The 22789-nt window shown below is 48.0% G+C and overlaps 1 protein-coding gene across 4 annotated transcripts in view; it reads right to left on the bottom strand.

Moving 5' to 3' along the window:
- Nucleotides 1-2610: 2610 nt before the first annotated feature.
- Nucleotides 2611-22789, bottom strand: part of Sptbn2 (spectrin beta, non-erythrocytic 2) — a 40141-nt gene continuing 19962 nt past the window's right edge. For 3 of the 4 annotated variants that reach the window (XM_051193587.1, XM_051193588.1, XM_051193585.1), the window contains 25 exons: nt 21904-22057; nt 20817-21687; nt 17363-17500; nt 16245-17001; nt 15174-15376; nt 14757-14847; nt 14522-14668; nt 12681-12944; nt 10909-11133; nt 10564-10653; nt 9820-10080; nt 9603-9733; nt 9191-9395; nt 8186-8560; nt 7131-7375; nt 6890-7028; nt 6351-6435; nt 5884-6080; nt 5465-5607; nt 5302-5377; nt 5178-5228; nt 4771-4991; nt 4350-4523; nt 3779-3821; nt 2611-3455 (listed from right to left, as the gene is read on the bottom strand). In XM_051193587.1, the coding sequence (XP_051049544.1) occupies nt 3228-3455; nt 3779-3821; nt 4350-4523; nt 4771-4991; nt 5178-5228; nt 5302-5377; nt 5465-5607; nt 5884-6080; nt 6351-6435; nt 6890-7028; nt 7131-7375; nt 8186-8560; nt 9191-9395; nt 9603-9733; nt 9820-10080; nt 10564-10653; nt 10909-11133; nt 12681-12944; nt 14522-14668; nt 14757-14847; nt 15174-15376; nt 16245-17001; nt 17363-17500; nt 20817-21687; nt 21904-22057 (5514 nt within the window). In that variant the 3' untranslated portion in view covers nt 2611-3227. The remainder of the gene's footprint in view (nt 3456-3778; nt 3822-4349; nt 4524-4770; nt 4992-5177; nt 5229-5301; nt 5378-5464; nt 5608-5883; nt 6081-6350; nt 6436-6889; nt 7029-7130; nt 7376-8185; nt 8561-9190; nt 9396-9602; nt 9734-9819; nt 10081-10563; nt 10654-10908; nt 11134-12680; nt 12945-14521; nt 14669-14756; nt 14848-15173; nt 15377-16244; nt 17002-17362; nt 17501-20816; nt 21688-21903; nt 22058-22789) is intronic. The other variant, XM_051193586.1, reaches the window with a different exon arrangement.

Raw genomic sequence — 22789 nt, 5'->3', positions numbered from 1 at the left:
ATTCCCGAGCAGGAGATCTAGCCAGTCTGAACTCAGGGGCTGAATCTGATCAATCCCCACCCTAGAAATCTCCCTGGAAAAATCCGCCCCTAAGAAGCCCTGTATAAACCCTGCGCCTGTTCAGTTTGTGGCTGTCTTCTTCCACTCTGGCAGAGGCAGACACTCTCCTGGATTCTTCCCGCAAGAAATCTCTTGAATGTGGTTTGGGTGAGACCTTCTTTCCCTGAAGCAGAGATGACCCTGGGCAGAGTGAAGCAGAGCAGGGCTGTAACACTTTTCGCCAGGGAAATCTTCCCCTATAGAAGTGGAGTTGTTGCACTCCACACTCCAGGGGACCCAAACAGAACTGTAAAATCTCCTGCCTGAGCAGAGCTGTTAAACTGAGGAAGCCTTTCCCTGAAGCAGAGCTGTAAGCTGCTACACTTAATGTGACCTGTGGCATTCTGTGGCTCCTGAGTGCACACAATTCCTTTCCATCTGAGCAGCCGTAACACATTGTCCCCTTCCCAAATTTCCTGAGGTCTCTACAACCAATGTTCTGTTAACAGATACAATCTTTCTCCTACATTTACATTTCACTCCCTAATTCAATTTTTTTTTTTCCAAGATGGCCTTACCATTTAGCCAAAGCTGGCCAAGAACAGCCTTGAACTCATAACCCTACCTGAACCTCCCCAGTGCTGGAAATGACAGTGATGTGCACTACCATGCATAGTCTCTGCTTTTTCTTTCCTTTCCTTTTTAATATTGAAAAAGTTTTGTGAGCTGGGTGGTGGTGGCACACGCTTGTAATCCCAGAACTCAGGAGGCACAGGCAGGTGGATCTCTGAATTTGAGGCCACCCTGGTCTACACAATTCCAGGACAGCAAGGGGTACAGAGAAACCCTGTTGAGAAAAAGAAAGGTATGTATATGTTTGTCTCTATGAATGTATGCCATGTATGCAGGTACCCACAGAGGCCAGAAGAGGTGTCAGATCCCCTGGAGCTTGAGTTACAGGTATCTTGTGAGTTACACAATATGAATGTTGCTCTTCTACAAGAGCAGCAATTGTTTGAACTGATGAGCCATCTCTCCAGCCCCTGAGACATGACTTTTAATATATATATATTTTTCAATTCATTTAAAACTTTTCATTATAGAAAATTTCAAAACAAAACAAAAACAAACCCACAATTGTAGACTTGTGATTAAATGGTATGTTGTGTAGCTACTTATTCCTTGCTTTTCCCCACTAAGAGTGATGTGTTAAGTCTAATTTCTGTGATATTTCTTGCTTCAGCCATGCATTTCACCTTCCCTTTTTGGAGATAAAATGCTAGAATTACCTCAGTTCCTCAACATCATAAACTAGGTTGTGAATAGCAGTCTGTGTGTAGTCTAATTTGGGGGATGGTGGTGTAAATCCAGGAGTAAAACTGCTGAGTTGTCACAGGAATATATAAAACTAACACGTCTAAGTTTCCCAGAAAAGCTCTGCTAGCATACCCACTTACCTGCAACACCTAAGGGGCAGTTTTTTCTATCTTTATCAAGTTTGACATTCACTTTCCTAATTTTTGTCAAAGGAATGTAAGGTATTAGATCCAACTTGCTTTGATTTTTTTGACTCATGACTAATGATTTTGAAAATACCTTCTCGGGGACTGGAGAGCTGGCTTAGAGGTTAAGAGCACTGGCTGTTCTTCTAGAGGTCCTGAGCACCCACATGATGGCTCACAACCATCTGTAATGAGATCTGGTGCCATCTTCTGGCCTGCAGGTGTGTACATGCACACAGAATGCAGTATACATAATAAATAAATCTTAAAAAAAAAAAAATACCTTCTCATTCTTAAGATCAGGACTGCTTGGGGCCCTTGGCCAGCTATGCTGAAGACAAGTTAGTTTTCCTCAGTCAAACAGACCAAAAACTTCCAGCTTTAGTACTTCCTTTTTAATTACTGCAAACTTTAAGAAAAAATACTTCTTTCCGTCTCTAGAATATATTGTGTGTTTATTTACATGCTCAGGATGTACCTTAGGGATTTCTAGGGTGACATTCTACCATTCAGGAGGTGGGACCCTGCCACTCTTGTGATTCTGTGTGAGCTCCCTTGATTCTATGGAAAAGACAGAAAGGTGCTCACCTTTCCACGGCTGCCTCAGTAGTAGCTGAGACTAGGTTGTAGTAACATTCCTCACCATTCCTTACTGAAAACAACTGAGAAACTTGAGAGTGAGGAATAGTGTGGGGGCTAGGAGTGTAGTTCAATGTTAAGAGTGTTTGCCTAGCATGCATGAGGCCCAGGGTTCCATCCCCAGCACTGTAAGACATTAAACAACTTTTTTAAAGTAAAAATAAAAGTGTGCACCAGGGTGAGTGACTGGCTGCCTTTTAACATGAATACTGGTAATTAACATCAACCCAAAGCACAGTGAATGTCTTTGGTCTAAACAGAGGCTTAGCATAGGTCAACCTGGTGAAACAGATCACTGTAATGGGGAGACTGAGACAGGGAGGTTTTCAGAATCACACAATTCTTTGAGGCTCAAAAGTAGGGGGTCGAGTGGATGTGAGACACACAGAGAGGCTATGGTCAGGAAAGCAAGAACACAGAGAGGCGGTGAGAGAAGCTGAGCTGTTTAATCACCTCCTTGGGTAGACTCAAGGATGTGGCTACTCCTGAACAACTCACACTTGGGAGCCACCTCGAGTGGCTGGAGGAGCAGCCACATGAGTCAGGGTGAGGCAGGATGGGCAGGGAAGGCTTCAGTGTCCCCGACTCCATCATCTGGTGCTCCTGCCCTTGGGTCCTGCTTCAGCTCTGAGAGGGTCCTGGCTGATCCCACAGGCAAAGAACTGGATGGTGGACTGCACACTCTAGCTGTGGTGGCACAATGACCCTGAGGCAGGGACAGTGGTTCCCACATAGCCCAAGTTGAGGGTGACACTATCTGCACCGTGGTGGGGGTGGAGGCATAAGGCTTGGGAAGAGGTGACAAGGTGGGGAACAGTGATATTAGGGGTTGCCTGGGTCCCACCACCAGTTGAATTAAATAGCAGAAGAGAAGGTTGTTTGTGGGAACACTTGTTTGTCCCCAGACACAGTTCTTGGTGATGGGCTGACCTTAGCAGCAGACCCTAGCAGCAGGCAGTTGTCCTGACAAGAGGGATGTCTCTGTCGATAGTCCCTGGCAGTTTCCTGAATGGAGGGAGGGAGCTGACCTGGGAATCTTGCCCCCAACTACTTGTTCTTCTTAAAGAAGCTGAATCGTTTTTCTCGCTCTCTTTCTCTGCCATCCTTGCTGCGAAGCACGATGGAGCCCTCAGGCTGTGACACTGGGGGCATAGTCATGGCCCGGGTCAGACCTCGGCTGGCACTGGGCACCACTGGCTCTTCTGGCTCTCCAGAGGCAGAGGATGCAGTGGCAATGGCTGCATTCACCACTCTCAGCCATGAGCTCATCTCTGCCTGTAAGGGACAGGGAGACATCAGCTCATACTCAAAGACTTTGACTGGAGGCCACATGTAGTAGACAGAGGGAAAGTATGAAGTAGAAAGAGATTGACTTTTGTTTTAGGAGGAGAAAAAAGGATCCCTTTAGGTTGGGAGCTTCAGCTGGCCATGGTGAAGCTGTGAACCCAGACTCAGGAGGCTGATCTAGGAGGGTTGCTATGAGTTCAAAGCCACTTTGGAATAGGAACCAAGCATAAAGAGAGAGACCTTGTTTCATAAACAAAATGCTGGGGGAAGAGAGAGAGAGAGAGATCACAACAGGACAGGGGAAGGCTCACCTCATCCTTGGCCTGGAATAAGTATTCTTTGCCATCCTGTAAGCTGTTGGGAGAGAAGGCACAGGGCAGAACTAAGAACCTTTATTTGGCACATCAGTGCTTCTGTGAGCTCAGTATTCTCCCAGAACTGGATTGACTGCAAGAGCACAGCCCTCAATGTCAGACCACATTTTACACATTCTTCAAAGTTTCAGGATTTTTCAGATGTGTAAAAGCAGACTCTTTCTAAGAGTGCAGGGGGCAATATTAAGCTCATTTCCATCCAAAGCCATGCAGGCTCTTGCTGGCAGTGAGCAGTCCCCTGGAAACTAAAGTGAGTTAATATCCTGCTCTCACATTTCCCATCTAAGATAACTTTTCAACATATGTCTTAGCTCCTCCATTCCACTATGATTCAGGAACCAGAATCTCCACTTCCACCTACAAATGTACCCAAACACCTAGCAGAGCAGCGCCATTCATGTGCTCTCTTCGGGTAACTTCCTTCACTCTGGACCTTGCTCATGGTCCACCCACCTTGCCTTACTTCTGACTCCTTCCATCCCAATCTGAGAGCAGCCCTGGTTCCTACCCCAGCTTGAAGACATGTTTGCGTTTCCGATAGTCAAAGGCCACACTGCCCTGGGCCCTGGCCAGACTGACAGGCACTTCTCCATGGTATGGCACTCCTGCACTAGCTGCCCTGGCATCCTTGTAAAAGCCGAGGCTCCCACGCCGAAGTACACAGTACACATTTTGCCAGGACCTGGGGAGACATGGCAGGGTCAGAAACCTAGGAGATAGGTGGACTGGCAGCTTTGTGGGACCTGTAGCATGTAAGTTCCACAATAGTCTTTAGGTCACTTGTGACCCTCCTCTGAGCCTGAGAGAGTCCTGAGTTCCAGCCCTTTCCCAAAGGACAAATTCCTATAAAGTGTCTAGGAAGTTTCCAGGACACGCCTCAAAAGCAGGAACTTGAGAGGCTACAGGCTCTGCACAGCCAGGCCTGATACCTGTTGGCGGCTTTCTTGTTGAAGGCCTCCATCTCCTGTTTGCGGCACAGCATCCCTTCCATCTGTTCCTGAGCAGAGAGCTCAGGGCCACGTGTAGGCAAGGTGGCAACATGGGCTGATTCAGATGATCTGCTCTGGGGCATTGGAGAAGGGGCAGAGCCCCGGGGCTGGGTCTGCCTCTCTCCCCGGGGCCCAATGGACTCATCCCCTGTGCCAGATCCCTGTGGGGGGAAAGCAATGTCACTGCTAATAGGTGGTATGGATAGTACCTTGCCTTGGAGTCAGGAAGTTCTATGCCAAGAGCTGGTCTTTCAGCCCAAGCTTGAGCCTCATACCCAGGACCCCTACCCACTTCTTTTGTCCCTTCATCTCCCAGGTACCAAATCCACCCCTCCAGAGGAACTCACAGGCCCTTCTGGGACACTGCTCTGTTCAAGTCTTTGCTGTTCGAACAGGGGCTGCAAAGATAAGAAGCTGTGAGGATGTGGGGGCTGGCAGGGTTGAAAGGAATATTCACAGACATTAAATTACCTGTGAAGACTCTGTATCTGTGCAGACCCCATTAATACTGGGTGCTTGTGTGGATGGTGGCAACTGTGACTGGGATCTAGAATGATCAAATATGATACAGAATAATTATCTGTGGCTTGCTGAGGCCAGCCTCAGCCTTCTGGCCCAGGTGTCTAGCTCTTACCCATCCCAGGTAGTGTCTGGAGTTTTCTGGCCATCTATTAGACTCCCTTCAGGCCGACTAGCCATGGGCTCTGGAGTAGAAGGCTGTTTGCTCCGTTCTTCCTCCTCCCTCTTTCTCTTCCGCTCCTTCTCCCGCTCTTCCAGCTGTCAAGAAATGCTGAGGTCAGTAAGTATCATGGTGAGGAGAAAAGCTGAAATGTCTCAGCTCTAGCCCAATAAAACAGGAAAGATGGAGAAGAGAATCTAAAAGAAGGTAGGGCAAGAAGCAGAGTGATCGCAGTAGCGCCCAGGTTAACTGACATCTGTGGTCTCAGAGAAGCGGTGCAGTGGGACGAGAAGAGATGCCTTCTCTGAACAGTAATGAGAGCAGGACTGGGGCTGCAGTGGGGTTGGACACCTCTGAGGTCCCACAGTCCTCACCGCAGTAAGCTTCTCCAGTGCACTGAAACGCTCCTCCCAGGCCACTGCTGACTTCTGGAAGGCTTCATGCCGCTTGATGAGGCTCTCTACTTCATCCACGGTGCAACCCAGCTCTGCACTTCGTACCAATGGCTCCTGGCTGCATAGCCAGGCCTCTGCCATCCCTGCATCTCTCCCAAACACAAGCACCTCCAAAACTGCCATGGTCGGTGGGCGGGGGGGTGTCAAAGAGATATGGAAAATTAGAGTATGTAGTGGCAGGGCATGACAGCAATGGCAACCTCAAGTACAGGGACAGAGAACATCATTGTCCCAGAGTACTGTCAGAGGTACCAAGTATAGTATCCTGGAATTCCATACCCAGGGTTCTTGGTATCATGCACTGTGGCCACCACAGATAGGCAGTGCCCAGGCCTTTCTCACAAGCCCCCCCCCCCCCCCCCGCTGACATCCCCACAGTGGCTTACCCAGCTGCAGCCAGTCCATCTTCTCCTGCCACTTGTCAGCTGTCTCTTGGCGCCGGGACTGTAGCTGAGACAGCTTCTCTGAGATCTGAAGGTAGGGAAGAAACCTGACTTAGGACCTAATGGAGCTTTTCCAAGGTCCCTAGGAGCCACTGAAGTATAGCAATGACTTCTAATATCAAGAGGACAGAAAAATAGTTCTAGGGGGAGAAGTGGAACTTTGGAAATCCCTGGATAGCAATGAGAGGACAGTAAAAGAATTCTCACTAAGAATGACAAGAAGAAGACAGCAAAAAATCAAAGCTGGGCATGATGGTGCACACCTGTAGCTCAGTACTTGGGAGGACATAGTGAATTGTGGCCACCCTGAGCTACATGGTGAGACCATGACTCAAAAAACAAAGACAAAACAAAAAACCCAACTAACCAACCAAACAAACCCCAAAACCACATGAATAAACAAAATGAACAACAGAAAGAGAAACTTCAGGAATAACCCATGTTCAGTGTGGCTTGCCAGGTTCTCTCCAGGTCTCACCCACCTCCTCAGCAGCATAGTGGCTCCGGGCCAGCAGCTCCTGGCCCATGTCAATGCAGGAGGAGAATCGGTCTGCTCTGGCCTCTATCTCTGCTTTGATGCCTTGTTGGTTCTTGATGACTAAATCTGCAGAGGACACATCCCTAGGCCGATACAAAGATGGTATCAGCAGCTACCTCAGGTCCACCACAGCCACCAGTAGTATCACATACCCTGTGGAGTATGCCAGGCACTGTGGGTCTCACCGGGGCCGCTCCTGGGCATCCATCTGCAGGTTAATGCCATCCATCCAAAGCATCAACTCCCGGACAGCCTTGAAGAATCGGAACTTGTCTGTGGTGTCCAGTAACAACTGACGACGGGCAGCAGAACTTCCTTGGAGCTGGGCCCAGGCCTCAGCCACTGCCTGCATATGACGGCCAATCTCCTCGGCCTTATCTCCAGCATAGGCCTTCTGTAGCCTATGGCCATCGTCCTGAACCTGCTGGACCTGTGGGTACCCAGGTCTGAGTCAGGCAGCGCCAGGAGACAGAGACACCGAAGCCTCTCTCATCCCTGCACTGCTTTTTATCTTCTGTTTGTTTCACCAGCCAAAGAGGTGGTGGGAAGAACCAAGGTTGAGAGCCTTACCTACCATCCTCTGTCCTATGGAACCTCATCTGGGGCCCAGGCCTACCCTAGGGGGACAGGGCTCTAAAATCAAGTTGAGCTATCCTATCCAGGGTAGGATAGGACACTGAAAAATCACCAGAAGGAGAGGTGCAGCCTGCAGAGTAGATTTGGGTTGAGGGACAGCTGGTCATATGGGGTTGAAGGAATGATCTGTGTTTATTTCATAAACTCAGAATTCTAGCCTGAGTAGCATTGATGGGTGGGTTTGAGCACAGCGAGGAGGATCTTGCAGCCATTGGGACCATTGGAAAAAGGCATGGTTCTTCATTACAAGTATGAACTTGGCCAGTGAGATGCCTCAATAAAAAAGCACTTGCCCAAGCCTGATTACCAGAACCTAAAATCCAAGGATAAAATCAAAGCCGTCCCCTGACCACCATACATACATACATCAAGGTACGTGTGCTCTGATGCATGTGCATGCACACCCATGTTATAAAACAAGCCTGAATGTGGTAGCTGGTATCCATTCCCAGAGTGATTTTAACCTTATCTCTAAATGCCCCTCTGTGGGTGCCATCCTCCCAGTCCCTCAGAGATCTTCCCTGCCACACAAAACCCCTCCCATTTCCCACCAAATAGTTTCCTCTCAGCTAACCCTTCCCCACCTGCTCAGCTAGGGTCAGACCTGGGTACTGAGGGCTTGGATGTCATGCTCGTAGGCACAGTGCCGGCGCTGCAGAGCCTCAGCAGCATTGAGGTCGCGGCCAGTCCCGTCTGGAAGCTGCTGCTGCTTGTGCTGTACCCGTGCCAGGGCTTGGCGGGCCCCATGTAGGAAACGCTGCAGCTCATAAGCAGCAGCCAGCACTTGACCTCTTGTGTCCAGCAGTTCCAGCAGGTCAGCCCAGGCCTCGTTGAGACTGTCCTTCCACTCAGCCACAGTGGCCCGTGCAGCATGGCCCCCAGAAATGAGCCCATTGGCTAGTGCATTGGCACTGTCTACGCGCTCCTGGCCAATGGTGCTGGTGTCCCGGGAGAACTCTCGGAATTTGTCCCGGAGCATCTGATGGAGGAAGCATTTGTAGAAACAGGGATGAGACCTGGTGTGTGAGTTCTCTGCCTCATGGAGCAGTCATTTCTCTTCCCCAAACAGAGAAATCAATGGTCAGTGAGCAGGTGTGGCAGCTTTAAGTTTACACTTATATGTTGCTTAACAGTTGGAACACATCCTGAGAAATGCATTATTGGGAATTTCACCAGGGTGCATATGTGAACTAAGATGGCTAGGGTGACATAATAGCACAGTTCTATATGGCACCTGACATCCCAAAGACACCCAGAGACACTTTGAACTTTAGCCCTTAAAAAGGACACCCTAACTATAGTATGAATTTCTTTGTCAGAGGGCCCAAACCTCCAACCACAGCAAAGACAGCAAAGAATCTGAAGCTCACCCTGTTTTGTTGAGATCTGTTTGAAAAGAATAGCAATTTCATATTTATCCTCTCCTGTGGTCACCCCTACACCCCTCTTTCTGCACAACTGCTTAAGTTATATATATATAACTTGAAACCCATAAAAACAATCCCTTCTCTGTCTGGCTCTGTGTCCAGCCTCAGCATTCTGTCTGAGCTAAGGCTTGGTCTCCCTGTGGGCCCTGATCCTTCTTGGTGCTGATCTGTATGAGACTCACAGTCACATGCTCATAGTCCTGGCCCAGCTCATGGGAGGCTGCCACAACTTCACGCTCCTGTATCCACTGTTCCAGGTCATCCAGTTCTCTGCGGAGCTGGCACAGCCGGAGGTGTTCCTGCAGGCGCTCACGCCGCTCTCCTGCCAGCTCCTTCAGGCTGGCATATAACTTGTCCACCTGGGCTTGGCGGATTGTTAACCTCGTGCTGCAGGGGTAGGTATGGAGAATGGCTTGTTCCATGGAGCTTTGTCTCTTAGTCCCTAACTAACTGCTTGTCAAGTCCCTTGCTTCTCTCAACTTTCTAGTCTGTTCTCTATGCACATGGTTCAAAAAACACTACAATTGCTATACTTTTCCTGAACTAGCCCTCCTCTCTACCAGTGTCTAGGTTCTTTGATACTCACACACTCACCTCTCTGGGTGGTCATGGTCAATCATATCTTGGCTGCTGGCTGCTAGTTGTTTGATGGTCTGGGCATAGTCAGCAAGGGCTTGTTCCAATACCTGATGCTTCTTCACTTCTGCCTGGGCACTCAGCTCATCCTGGGAGAGGGAAAAGGGGACATCAGACAGCAGGGACCAGGGTAGGAAGAATTGTCCACACAAACAACCATTGCTCTGGCTCTCACCTTGGCTTTCTCCTGGCCCATCATGTGTAACTCCTGCTCACCCATCCAAGCCTCGGCCTCTGCAGCATCACGATAGAATTGCTGGGCTCGAAGGGCTTCTTCCAATCTCTTACCCCGAAGTTCTAGCTCATGGCTCAGGCGTTTCCACATTTCCTGGAGCTCAGCCAACTCTGGACCTGCGGCTGCTGCTCCCAGAGTACGTTGCCTCTCTTTGAGGTCTGCAATCCGGGGTTCATGGCCCTGGATCTCCTTCTGCAGGGTCTGTCCCAGCCACAGAAGATACACTGAAAGGCTTGCAAAAGGAACTCCAAGCCTATATCCTCTTAGACCTGACCCAACTGGAGCCCTCCCTACATTCTATTCCTTCCTGAATCCTCTTGCAGACTCATTTTTCAGGGTTAGGGATACAATGTGATATTCCTTCAATCCTCGTGCTTTCCTACCAACAGAGGCTACTTTCCTGAGCTAGGGAAAGTTAAATTGCCAGATCTAGGACTACCTAGCAACAAGATAATGCCATAGAAACCCTACCATAGGAGAAAACAAAAGCATACATATACCTTTAATACCAGCAGACACACTTGGATCTCTATGAGTTCAAGGCCAGTGAAGGATACACAGTAGGACCTAGTCTCAAAGCAACAGCACCCATCCCCCACCTCCCATCATCACTCCCAAAAGGAGAAAACAAAGCTCTGAGGAGGCTCTTGGAAACTTGGTTTTTACCCTTGCCCTCTGCCTCACCTGGTTTTTCTTCATGAGAAGCTGGACACTGGGCAAGTCCTTGCCATGTTCCATAGAGCTGGCCATGGGTAGCCGCTCGGTCACCCACAACTGGAGAGAAAGGAAAAGTTAATAGAGGTACAAAGAAGACCTATCTAGGGCTATAGATATATATAGGGAGCAGCCATCTCATTCTAGGGTAGAGGGCCTTGCAGAACACCCATGAACATCCTTAGAGGGGACACTCTCAACATACAAGAGAAGAAGGAACAGAGTACTGTGAACATCGCCCCAGTGCCCAGAAAGAGGCTAGAGAGTCATATAGCTGGAGTAGCCTGCCATTCCATGCCCAGCCTGGTGACTCACTATCTCATCTTCCACATCCCGGTGGAACTGGTGCTGCTCTCGGGAGGCTTGCAGGCGCTGGCAGCGTTCCTTCATGGGTTGGCACAGGGCCCTGAACTTCTCTTCCACGGCCCTTGAGGTCCTTTCTACCTCCCCTGCACTCTGGTCTTCCTGGGCCAGGGCCTTTGCCTGGGCCTGGATCGCTTCTACCTCCTTCTCTCTCACAGCCATCTCTCTTTCCAGCATCTACAAACACAGAAGAGAAAAGAGATGTCAGTGTCACCTTTAAACTTAGAAGGCATAGCCTGTATCAAGCAGGTCATGATTCCTGATCGGCCAGGGATAGGTCAGTCCCAAAGTTTAATATATATTAAATATATACTAAATATTTAACATGCATGATATATTAAACATATTAATACTATACAGTATATTAAATACATGTTAATATATATGGGTTACACACACACACACACACACACACACACACACACACACACACACACACACACACACACACGAGTTCCAGGACTGTGTAACAACTACACATATTATGAATTCATTGTCTTTGAGTCCCAAACCTAAGTCTGCCTTACTCTGAGATGCTGAAACTAGACTAGTGCATTTTCTTTTCTTCTTTTTCCAACTGGTACAATGCCATCCTCATCAGAAGAGGGCGCTAGAGGCATAGCACAAAGCACTAGAGGAAGCATGCTTTGCTTTTTCCTTGGGCTTCAAAATTGCCCACAGAGAACAAGGTGATCTAGTAGCTCTTTCCCCTCCAAGACCAGGTCTCTACACTTGCTATTCCAGGATTCTTAGAGTCAGGAAATCAGCAAATATAGCCTACTTAGTAAATAAAGTGTATTGGAGCACAGCTCCATTCCTCTTATGTAATTTGTGTATGGATGTTTTCTTTTACATGATAAAGTTGAGTTGCTATGATAGAGCTCATATGACTTACAAAATACAAACTATTTATCATTTGATATGTTGAAAACGTTGTTTGGGTTTTGTTGCTGTTACATTTTATTTATTTGTGGAACAGTTTCTTTCCTTCCACCATTTAGGTCCTAGGGATTGAACTGAAATAGTCAGGCTTGATGATAAGCAATTTTACTGGCCCTACTATCTCTTTATAGAGAAAAGATCCGACAGCTGCTGTAGAATTGTTTTTAAGGTTTGATTCAGCTTAGATGTGGTTTGTTTCCTCCAAAATTTACACTGAACTCTCAAGATAAAATGTAAAGGGACAGTAGACAGGCCTTTAAGAGCTGACTAGGCCATTAAAGGGATTCATGTAGTTCCCATGGGACTGGATTAGTTACAAGAGCAGGCTGTAAAGTGAGGCTGCCTCTTGTGTTTCGTCTTTCACATGAGCTAATTTCCATCCTGTTCTTCTATCATCTTATGACACAGTACAAGACTCTCATCAGAAAATGAGCATATACTGATGCTATACCCTTGGACTTCCAGAACTGCAAGCCAAAATCAACTTTAAAAAATAAATCACCCCATTTAAGGTATTTTATTGTAGCAATAGAACAAGACTGAGACAACACCTTTAGTAATAACACCATTTACTTTTTTAAACTAAAGTTTCCCTGTCCAAGTGGTTTATGTGGCCTGTCTTCTGACTTTTCCCTGACTGACACACAGACTGTGATGCAGCCTTTAATTGAAATCACTGTCAGAAATCATAAAGGTTGTCATCTACCAGGCCTCCTGAATTTCAAGAGCTAGGTACCCTCTTCAATTCTGTTATTCACTCTCCCCAAAGGCTCCGTGCATACCTGTTGCTTCTTAAGTAGAATGTTGACGCTGGTGAGGTCCTTGCCATAGTCATCTGAGTGCAGCTGGGCCTGCAGGCTCTCCAGCCAGCTCTCCAGAGCAGAACAGCTTTGGGCAAACAGCTCTGCCCGGTTGGCATCGAAAAGGCTGCGGGCCTTGGCTTGGGTGGTGGTCTCCAGTTCATCCCAGCGCCTGTGCAGGTCTCCCAGCTTCTCTGACACTAGGACTTTGAGTTCTGGCTTTTCAAGAGTCAACTCCCGCCCTTCCTGGGTGACAAGACAAAGGAAGTGTAAGTGCCAGAGTTAGACACCACTGAATGTTGCAGGTTGATCACGGGCTAGGGATCTGAACAGTAGAGAACTGGAGTTGTACCAAGTAGTTCTAATTTCCTGTGTGAGGCAGCATTATAAGTAGACCCTTCCCAGAGGTTTTTTTTTTTTTTTTTTTTTTTTTTTTTTGTTTGTTTGTTTGTTTTTTAAAGCCTTCTAGACTTCTCTTCACTATTGATCATACTTCATCCTTTTTCAAGATCCAACTTGACTCTCACTTAGGAAGGCATTGTAAATTAGGCCTGCAATTTTGGCAATTGGGAGCTGACACAGGAAGGCTGCTGTGAGCTTAATGTGAGCCTAATCTACATAGCAAGATCCTGCTTAAAAATTTTTTTTTTCTTAAAAGCCACCTGCAATCTTTTCTTATTTTGGGTTCCTTACTTCTCACAGCTTCTATCTAGTCTTAAGTTGCACATGAACTTCTGCTGTCATTTCATATTCCTTAGTTCATGTCTTCACATGGTCTCCCCATTTTTTAGCCTTTCAGCTTGAAGACTTTTGTTTCTGTGGAAGTACAGGAAGCATTGAACAAAGGACCTTGTACATGCTAGGCAAAGCTCCAGGTCGTTTTTACCTTTCATTTTTGAAAGGGAGTCTCACTAAGTTGTCCAGAACAGCCTTGAACTTGGGATCATCCTACCTCAGCTTCCCAAGTAGCTAGTAGTTAGTACTACAGGCCTGTGCCACAAGACTAACCTTCTGCTCTGGATCTGACTTAACCGTCTACATATATCTCACATCCTGGCTACAGTGTAGTCTGAATCAGTGTTAGCATCACCTCCTTTCTCTCTCAGAGCTTTGCATATGGTACTAAGTTTATATCTGCTGAGCAAATGCAAATCCTGAAAACTGCTTTCCTCTCCCCAGTTACTTCTGAGGAAGGAACAATGTCTTTTAATATGCCATGTACCACCTAACAACATGCTAGCTCACATTACCATCTCTAGGAATATTTGCTGAGTAGAAGTAAATATTCACTTGTCCTCAGCAATTGAGGCAGAGCTGTGTGGGAGACAAAGTCCTAAGAATGACAAGATTAAAAAACAAGGATTGTCAAGCCATGGCAGATGGATAAAAATCTTCCCTCTGCTTGTTTTTATAAAGAAAGTTTCATTGGAGGACAGCCATGCTCATTAGTTTCTATGACTGCTTTTGTGCTGTGACAGCAGAGATGAGAAGCTGCAACACAAGCTAAAAGGCCTACAAAGCCTGAAGCATTTCCTGTCAGCCCTTTATAGATGTTTGTAGACATCACAGCAGAAGAGACTGTGGTGCTGCAGATCCAGAAACAGTTATGACATTGAATCCACTGACTCTGGTTCTCTAGTATACTGTTATTTTCTTTAAGTTCTGTGTGATAGAACTATATCCCCAAGCCCTAACTTTGCAATTTGGTAATGTAAGCCTCAGGAAGGAACTATGTTCTGGGGTTAGGTCCCCTCAGCCTATCTGAGTCCAGGATCCACCCAGCTCCAAAGCACTTATCTTGCGGTTATGGCCACACTAGTTACCTTGTCCACTTTGTCCAGCCAGTCTTTATTGGCTGCCAGCTCAGCCATGAATGCCTGGTGCTTTTGCCATTTGGTGTGCAGGTTGCGGGCCTCATCATAGGACACATCCTGAGCTGTCAGCATCTTCTCATCAATCCAGAGTTTTAGCTGGTACAAGCATAAAGCAAGAATGAATGAGTGTGTGTGTGTGTGTGTGTGTGTGTGTGTGTGTACACCAGGGAACTGAGAGTCTCACCTCCTGACAGTCTTGCAAAAAGTGTTGCTGCTCTCGGTTGTCCCGAAGGCGGCCCAAAAGCTGCTGCACTGCCTCCTGATTCTTTCTGTGTCTGCAATGACAGCCCAGGATGAAACCTTAACCCTTAACTCATCTAGAAGGCCCAGTCTTCCTTTTACATGAATAATGTCCCCCAGGGGGTCTCAAAAGATATCCAAGGAATATTGATTTCAAGGCCTGCCATCCTAGTAGGCTCCAATTTGCATCAATGTAGCAAGACTCCAACCACTCTGATATTCCTCTATTTGGTCATCTGCCTCCAACCCCTGCTGTCAGTTCACCTGAATACAGATGAACTCTGCTGTCTGAAGCTTTAGGCCATTCTCTTTCCCACTATTTTCCTCTAAGTTTCTCATTTGTCCACCATCCTCATCATACCTCTTCTCGATGGAGTCTGCCTTCTCTTGGATCTTCTCAGCATGGATGTTGCCTTTGGAGACCAGCTGGCGTCCAGCCTCCAGGAGTCCACGAATGCGCTCTCCATTGGCATCCATGGTGCTCATGAAGTCTTCCAGCTTTTTAATGGCCACATCTGCAGCCTGGAGTGTCCCTGGCATCTCCGTGTGAGACAAAACATATTCCTGTGTAGAATAGACAGTAGCAAGCTTACTTCTCATAGCATGTAGACTCTACCCCTTTGAGAAGACTTGCTCAGATGTACACAGGGACCAGCCTTGTGAGGAACAAGGTAGTTCAGATGGTTCTGTAGACAGAGCAGGGGCTCTTACAACACTGCAAGGCAACTGGGCTAGAGAACTTTTACCAGTCCAAATCCTGTCCTTACATGTGTAACTATTGATGTACTTAATAGTTACAGGACTAGCCAGGCTTTTCATCTCTTCTAAAGTCAGTTTGGTTATGTTTACATTTAAATTTTGTTAGAATTATTATATTCTAATAACACAGCAGTTCTCAACCTGTGTGTTGTAACTCTTTGTGGGTTGTATATCAGATATTTATATTACAATTCATAAGTAGCAAAATTATAGCTATGAAGTAGCAATGAAATAATTTATGGTTGGGGGCCACCACAACATGAAGAATTGCATCAAGGAGATCCAGCATTAGGAAGGTTAAGAACTACTGTAATAACATATAAAATATGTTACCAGAACATATTTCTAGGGGCTGGAGAGATGGGTCAGTGGTTAAGAGCACTGACTACTCTTCTAGAGGTTCTGACTTCAATTCCCAGCAACCACATAGTGGCTCACAACCACCTGTAATGAGATCTGGTAATACCCTCTTTTGGCCTACAGGGACACATGCTGGCAGAACACTGTATACATATTTAAAAAAATAAATCTTTTAAAAAACATATTTTTAGTATGTTCTTCCTGCCTGTATTGTTCCCCACCCACTAGTAGTGCCTACCCCTTCTGCCACTTTCCTTTGTCTTTCTCCTGATCCCGATTTTCCTAGTTGGGACCATGTCCCCTGGGCTCTTACCTGGCTGCTGAGCACACCCTCTGCTTGGCGAGCATCTCTCAAAAACCCCTGGAAGCCATGGGCCTGAGCCAAGCGGCCTTGCCGGCTCTCCCACATGCGGCCCAGCTCCTCCCAGCCGGTTCCAAGAGCTTCCAGCCTCTGCCTGAGGAAGAGGCATTGGGGATCAGCCTGGTCTCTGGTCACTTCCTCACCCAAAGTCCTGAGGCGGCTGTACTCGCTCTGGGCTCGCTCCACCTCTCCCCGCAAGGCTGCATGCTGGGCTAAGAGGGCTTCTGCCTCAGGCAGGGTGGCTGGCCCTTCTTCAGAGGCTACAGCAGTCTGTGTTCGGCCTAGCCATGCCTGGAAGTCATCCAAACTGCGCAGGAAGTCCTGTAGCCTCCGTGCCTCACCCAGGGACTCTTCTCGGCGCCGCATGGTAGCCCGAAGATCCTCCCAGCCAGCTTGTACTTCTCCAAGCCGGGAGTTGATGGCAGGGGCTTGGGCTGGGTGACCAGCAGCCAAGACATTTGCCTCTTGGGTCAGCTCACCCACCCTGGCAGAGATGGCTTCCAGATCTCTCTCGGTGCCTGCCAGTTTCCGCTGTAGGGCCAGCACACCAGCCAGATCATTGCCCAGGCCCTGAGTAGATTCAATGACCTTGGTCTTCTCTCTCATCCAGGCCTGGGTCTCTGTGCACTCTAAGTGGTAATTCTGGATGCTCAGGGCTGATGTCAGAGCTGCCTTCTTGCCATCTGCCAGGGACCGAAACTGTTGCCACCTGTGGGTAGGGAGAAAGGTCTACATGTGGAACAGGCTTCGGTTCCTTGCCCTGGCCAAGCACCTGGAAACCTCTTCTTACTGCTCTTTGCATGCACCTCCTGCTTCTACTATCATAAGGGTTACTCACCTCACCCCCGCTCTTTGCTTCCTTTTCTGATAGTTCCCAGCCTCTTGGTTCTGACCTCTTCTATTCCTTTTATCATTTCTCTCAACATACTCCAGTCAGGTTTCTTTCCTCAACTTCAGCCACCTTCTGGGCCCTACCACATTCTTCCTCCAACTGCCATCTGCACTGCCTAGTAAAATCTGCCTTTCTTTTTTTAGTAGTCCCTGGGACTGCTTTCCCACTTCAAGCCCACCTGTGGTTGAGCTGCTGCTGGGTGTCGATGATCCGGTCCTTGCCTGGGGGATTGGCCTTTAGCAACTGCTCAGCAATGTCATTTACAGCAGTAACGCGTGCACCCAAGGCATTCATTTCAGGTTCCAAGGTCTCAAACCTGAGGCAAGGGTAGAAAAGGTCCTGGATGATGTGAGGCAGCAAGGAACCCAGGTAGCTTCCCGCAGATGCCCACAGAGACACTGTCCCTTAAGTGTTTTGTGGTAACCTTTTCGTACACTGTGAAGATGTGTCACTCTCTTTGGGTTAATAAAAAGCTGAATGGCCAATAGCTAGGCAGGACTTCCAGGCACAGAGAGCACTGGGAAGAAAAAGGGCTGAGACACCAGGAGACAGAGGAAGCAGGACGGGCAGAACAGAGTAAGGGTAACTGAGCCACATAAAAGAACGTCGATTAAAGACACGGGCTAATTTAAATTATAAAAACTAGTTAGGGACAAGCCTCAGCTAAGGCCAAGCTTTTATAATTAGTGATAAGTCTCCTGTGGTGATTTGGGAGCTGGCTGACAGAACAGGGAAAGACTGGCTTAAACATGAGGCTACTGTCCCAGCTTTGCTGTGCTTCTCGGCCTACAAGGTCCACAGTACCTGTGGGTCAGAGCCCCAACCCTTTCAAAGGGAGGAGGAAAACTATCCACTGTAGGGATGCTCAAAAACATAGTGAAGTTTAAAGGCAGAAATGTCTGTACAGCAAGTCAAACTCAACTGTGCCACAGGTGGGTCCCCACCCTCATCAGAACCTCGGCGTTTCTCTTGGGGCTCTTATCCCCTAACCGCCTGCCCAAGCCCCATCCTGCTATTACCAGCTAAAAAGACAGCCAAAAACAAATGTCTAAACATAAAGATATGAATTACAATGTCTTTGGGGATGGGGAGCACCTGACATTTCTGTAAAGGGCCATGTAAGTAAATACTTTTGGCTCTGTGAATCACAGTCTGAGCCACAGTCCTCAACTGTGCTAGGTGGGATGAATATAGCCATAAAGATCCGTAAATGAGAGTGCATGGCTCTGCTCCAATAAAATTTTACTTACGAAACAAACAAAAAAGCCAACTCAGGCAGCAGGCTGGATTTAGCCCAAGGGTTATAGTTTGGCAAACACACACTGTAATAGGAGACCTTAAAACTTACAAAAAAAAAAAAAAAATGTGCTTACATTTCAAAAACTGCCAGGAAATTTGATTATGGATCAACAGTGGTTGATATCTGAGTTACTAATTTTGTTTTATGTGATGATGGTATTGAAGTTCAATAAAAATATCCTTTTGGAGCCGTACATTGGTGGCACATGCCTTTAATCCCAGCACTTGGAAGGCAGAGGCAAGCAGATCTCTGTGAGTTTGAGGCCAGCATAGTCTACAGAGCTAGTTTCAGAACAGGCTCCAAACCAATACAGAGAAACCCTGTCTCAAAAACCAAATATATAATCTCCTTTTGGCTGGACATGATAGCATATGCCTTTAATTCCAGCACTAAGGTGGTAGAGGAAAGAAAGAGAATCTCTGTGTTTCAAGGGCAACCTGGCTTACATTGCAAGTTTCAGGACAGCCAGGCTACATAGTGAGAATCTTTCTGGAATGAAAGAAAAGGAAGGGGGGAAGGGAGGGAGAGAGGGAGGGAGAGAAAGGAAGGAGGGAGGGAAGGAGAAAGGGCAGGAAGGAGGGAGGGAAGGAGAAAGGGCGGGAAGGAAGGAGGGAAAAAAAGATATCCTTTCTAAATGACTGTAAGGTTTACTGTTCTTTGGTTACTGCTCAGGTTTTTGTTTGTTTGGTGTGTGTGTGTTTATACACATGCGCACACCCATGTACATGCGCATGCACACCAGCAGAAACAAGAAGATGGTGTCAGATCCCCTGGAACTTGATTGGAAAGCAATTGTGAGACACCTGATATGGATGCTGGAAAGCAAACTCAGAAAAAGCATTGCGCTTAACCACTGACCCATCCATCCCTGCAGTCCAGCTCCAGCTATTTTGTTTTTTAAACCTGGAACTTGTGACACAGCTCACAACAGTCTCAGACTTATAGAGGCGGCCACAACTTCTTGGATGCTGGCATCATAGGCATACTCCATATCTAGCTTCCAAACACATACTATTTTAAGTCCACACACAATTTAAAAGTATTATTATCATATATAAGGACACTTCCTCATCTTTGTTAAAGGGGCTATCTTGAGGAATCATATTAGAGACTTGTTTTTTAAAAGGGAAATCAATCAAAAGAGCAACTTATTGACAATTATGGAATCTGGGGGATGGACACACAGGTTTGTTGTGACATGTCTACTTTTGAGTATGCTTAATGTTTTCATTAAAACTCTAAAAGGTTGGGTGTGGTGACACATGTGTGTAATCATAGCACTCATGAAGCTAGACAGGAGGACTATTGCATGTTCACCAAGTCTAGGCTCTAGAGCAAGATCTTGTATCAATGTATTAAAAACAAGAGCAGGAAAGGTGGCTCATTGTTTAAGAGCAATGGTTACTCTTGCAGAGTACATAAGTTTGGTTCCCAGTACATGGTGGCTCAAGTACCCATACAGTAACTCCAGTTTCAGAGGATATGTTGAGAGAAGAGAAATTATAAAAGGAATAGATGTCAGGGTAGTCCAGAGAGGCTGGGAACTATAAGAAAAAGAAGCCAAGAGCAGGGGCGACTAGCCCTAGTTCCAGTGCCTCTTCTGACTTCTGGGGGTACTAGGCATGCAGGGATGCACAGACATACATAAATATAGGCAAAACACTCACACACATAAAATACATCTTTCATACATACATACATACATACATACATACATACACACACACACACACACACACACACACACACATACATATATATGGGCAGTGGTGGTGCACGCCTTTAATCCCAGCACTCGGGAGGCAGAGGCAGTCAGATCTCTGTGAGTTTGAGACCAGCCTGGTCTACAAGAGCTAGTTCCAGGACAGCCTCCAAAATCACAAGAGAAACCCTGCTCGAAATCCCCCCACCCAAAATACACACACACACACACACACACACACACACACACACACTAAAATGAGCCAGGTAGTGGTGGCATGTGTGCCTTTAATCCCAGCACTTGGGAGGCAGAAGTAGGTGAGTTCAAGGCCAGCCTGATCTACAAAATAAGTTCCAAGACAGTCAGGGCTATTACACAAAGAAACCCTGTCTCAAAAACCAAGTATGGATGGATGGATGATACACACACACACACACACACACACACACACACAGAGAGAGAGAGAGAGAGAGAGAGAGAGAGAGAGAGAGAGAGAGAGGAGGACCCCATAAAAAGAATACAGTTAAGGTTCAGAGAGATGTTACTGGCGCTTTATAGCAGTACTTGCATCCCTGTACCAGGTCCCCAGGTCACAGGTGATGTATCTCAAAGAAAAAAGGGAGGCCTTACCTCTGCTGTACCACCTCCAGGTCCTCCAGACGCTCAGGTAGGGCCAGCCCATTGAGCCACTGCTCCTTCTCCTCTACCCAGAGCCCACAGGCCCCAGCCTCACTGAGCATGGTATAGAATGCCAGGGCTGCCTCCAGGGCTCGTGCACGTTCACCCGCCCGGGCCTGTAGCTCCTCATAGTGCTGCTCCAGAGAGGGCACCCTGCCCTGAACCTCAGGAGTATGGCTCAGTGCAGGCGGCAGGGCTGCAGCCTGCTCCTTCAAGGCATCCAGTGTGGGCCGGTGGGCTCGGATCTCCTCCTCAAGGGCCCGGTGCTGCCTGGCCAGGGCCTGTGTGGAGAACTCATCATGCCCTACCTCGGGGCTGGATACCAGGCGTAGTGCATCCACCAACCAGGCCTCCATGTCATTTGCATCTGCCTGGAACTGGTAGAGGCTGGCAGCCTGTGCTAGCCTCTGGGCTCGCTCCTCAGCCAGGGCCTCCAGCCGCTCCCATTGGGCCTGGAGCTCTGCTGCACGGGCTGAGGCTTGGTTGGCTCCGGGGTGGCCCTCAGCAACCAACTGCTGGCCTTGTTCCAGGGTGAGCTTCAGGGGCCCCAGACGGCCACTCATCTCATCCCGTAGGGCTGTGTGCTTGTTGAGCAGGCGGAGGACACCGGTCAGGTCCCGGCCTGTCTCAGCTGAGGCCAGGAGGTGCTGCTGCTCCCGCACCCAGGCTTCAGCTTCACCCACTTCCCAGAGGAACCTCCAGAGACGACGTGACTCTTCCAGACGGGCCCTTCGAGCTGCTGCCAATTCACACAGAGCCTCATAGCTCTGCTCCAGAGAAGCCACCCGCTCTGACACCAGCTGTGGGTCACATGGTCTATAATCTGAAAAGAAAAAAGAGGGCCAGAGCTTCAGTTGCTCCCCAGCCAGCCTTGTTGGGAATCACTGAAGCTCACTCTGGATCTCCCTTCTAGATCTAGCTATTACCATTACCTGCCCCATCAGTGATCCTGCCCCCAAGTTTTCCCAGTGACAAGCCTGTTCCTTGTTCCCCAGTCTTTCCATTTCCTACTCTTCCCTCCCCCGCCCCCAGTTTTCACCTTTCCCTGGGTCACAGAAGCGCAGGGCAGAGGCGCTGACTGCTCGCACCCTCTCAGCCTGCACTGCGATGTCTGCTTCCACCAGTTCGTGTAGCTGCAGCAAGTCTTCCACGCCAGCCAGGTGCTTGCCCAGGTCCTGAGACTGCAGCCGGCCCTGCCAGACACACACGGCATGCCGGTGCCCGTCTGAGCACTGCCTAGCACCCTGCCAGCATGCCAAATCACTGCATCTTCCTTCCCTCTTTAGGTAGCTCCATGTTACTCCCGGCTGAGCGTGCCTGCTCGCTCACACACACGGGACACCCCAGTCCTGTTCTCACACTTGGTCCTTTATCCTCATGCCCACCCATGGATGTTTTCTTATGAAATCCTGCTCTGGAATTTTTATTGTGAGTCATCTCAGCTCCAGAATCATAAATACCTACTACTGTACTGTCCCATTCCAGCACCCTTCACTATCTCCTCCCAGACCCACCCTCAAGCCCACCTCTCACTTAGAAGATGGCAGCCTGTTTCTCTGCTCCCACTCTTGCTGCCTACAGACCTTCTGCACACAGTAGCCCAAAGGGCCTTTTTAAAACATGAGGTGGAATCACACCTCTTCATTTCTTTGCAACCCTCTAAACACTTTAAATATTCCGTTTGAGTAAACTCCAAATTCCTTGACCAATCCTGTGGGGCTCTAAGGGAGTCAGCCACAGTCCCTCTTTATAGACACTGGCCTACCTTTGCAAACCCCATGTGCCCCATTTGCACAGACCAGGGCTGCAGCCTCAATATTCCTTCTGACAGAGCCTGCTCTCATCAGAGTGTTCTGGGCTGGCTCCTTGCCTCAGTTCAAATGGCCTTCTCTCAGAAAGACCTTGCCCAACCAGCTGCTCCAATG

Source organism: Phodopus roborovskii, unplaced genomic scaffold (genome assembly GCF_943737965.1).
Source record: "Phodopus roborovskii unplaced genomic scaffold, PHOROB, whole genome shotgun sequence".
Lineage (NCBI taxonomy): Eukaryota > Metazoa > Chordata > Mammalia > Rodentia > Cricetidae > Phodopus > Phodopus roborovskii.
Note: the sequence above shows the minus strand (reverse complement) of the source record. Positions and strands in the feature narration are given on the sequence as shown.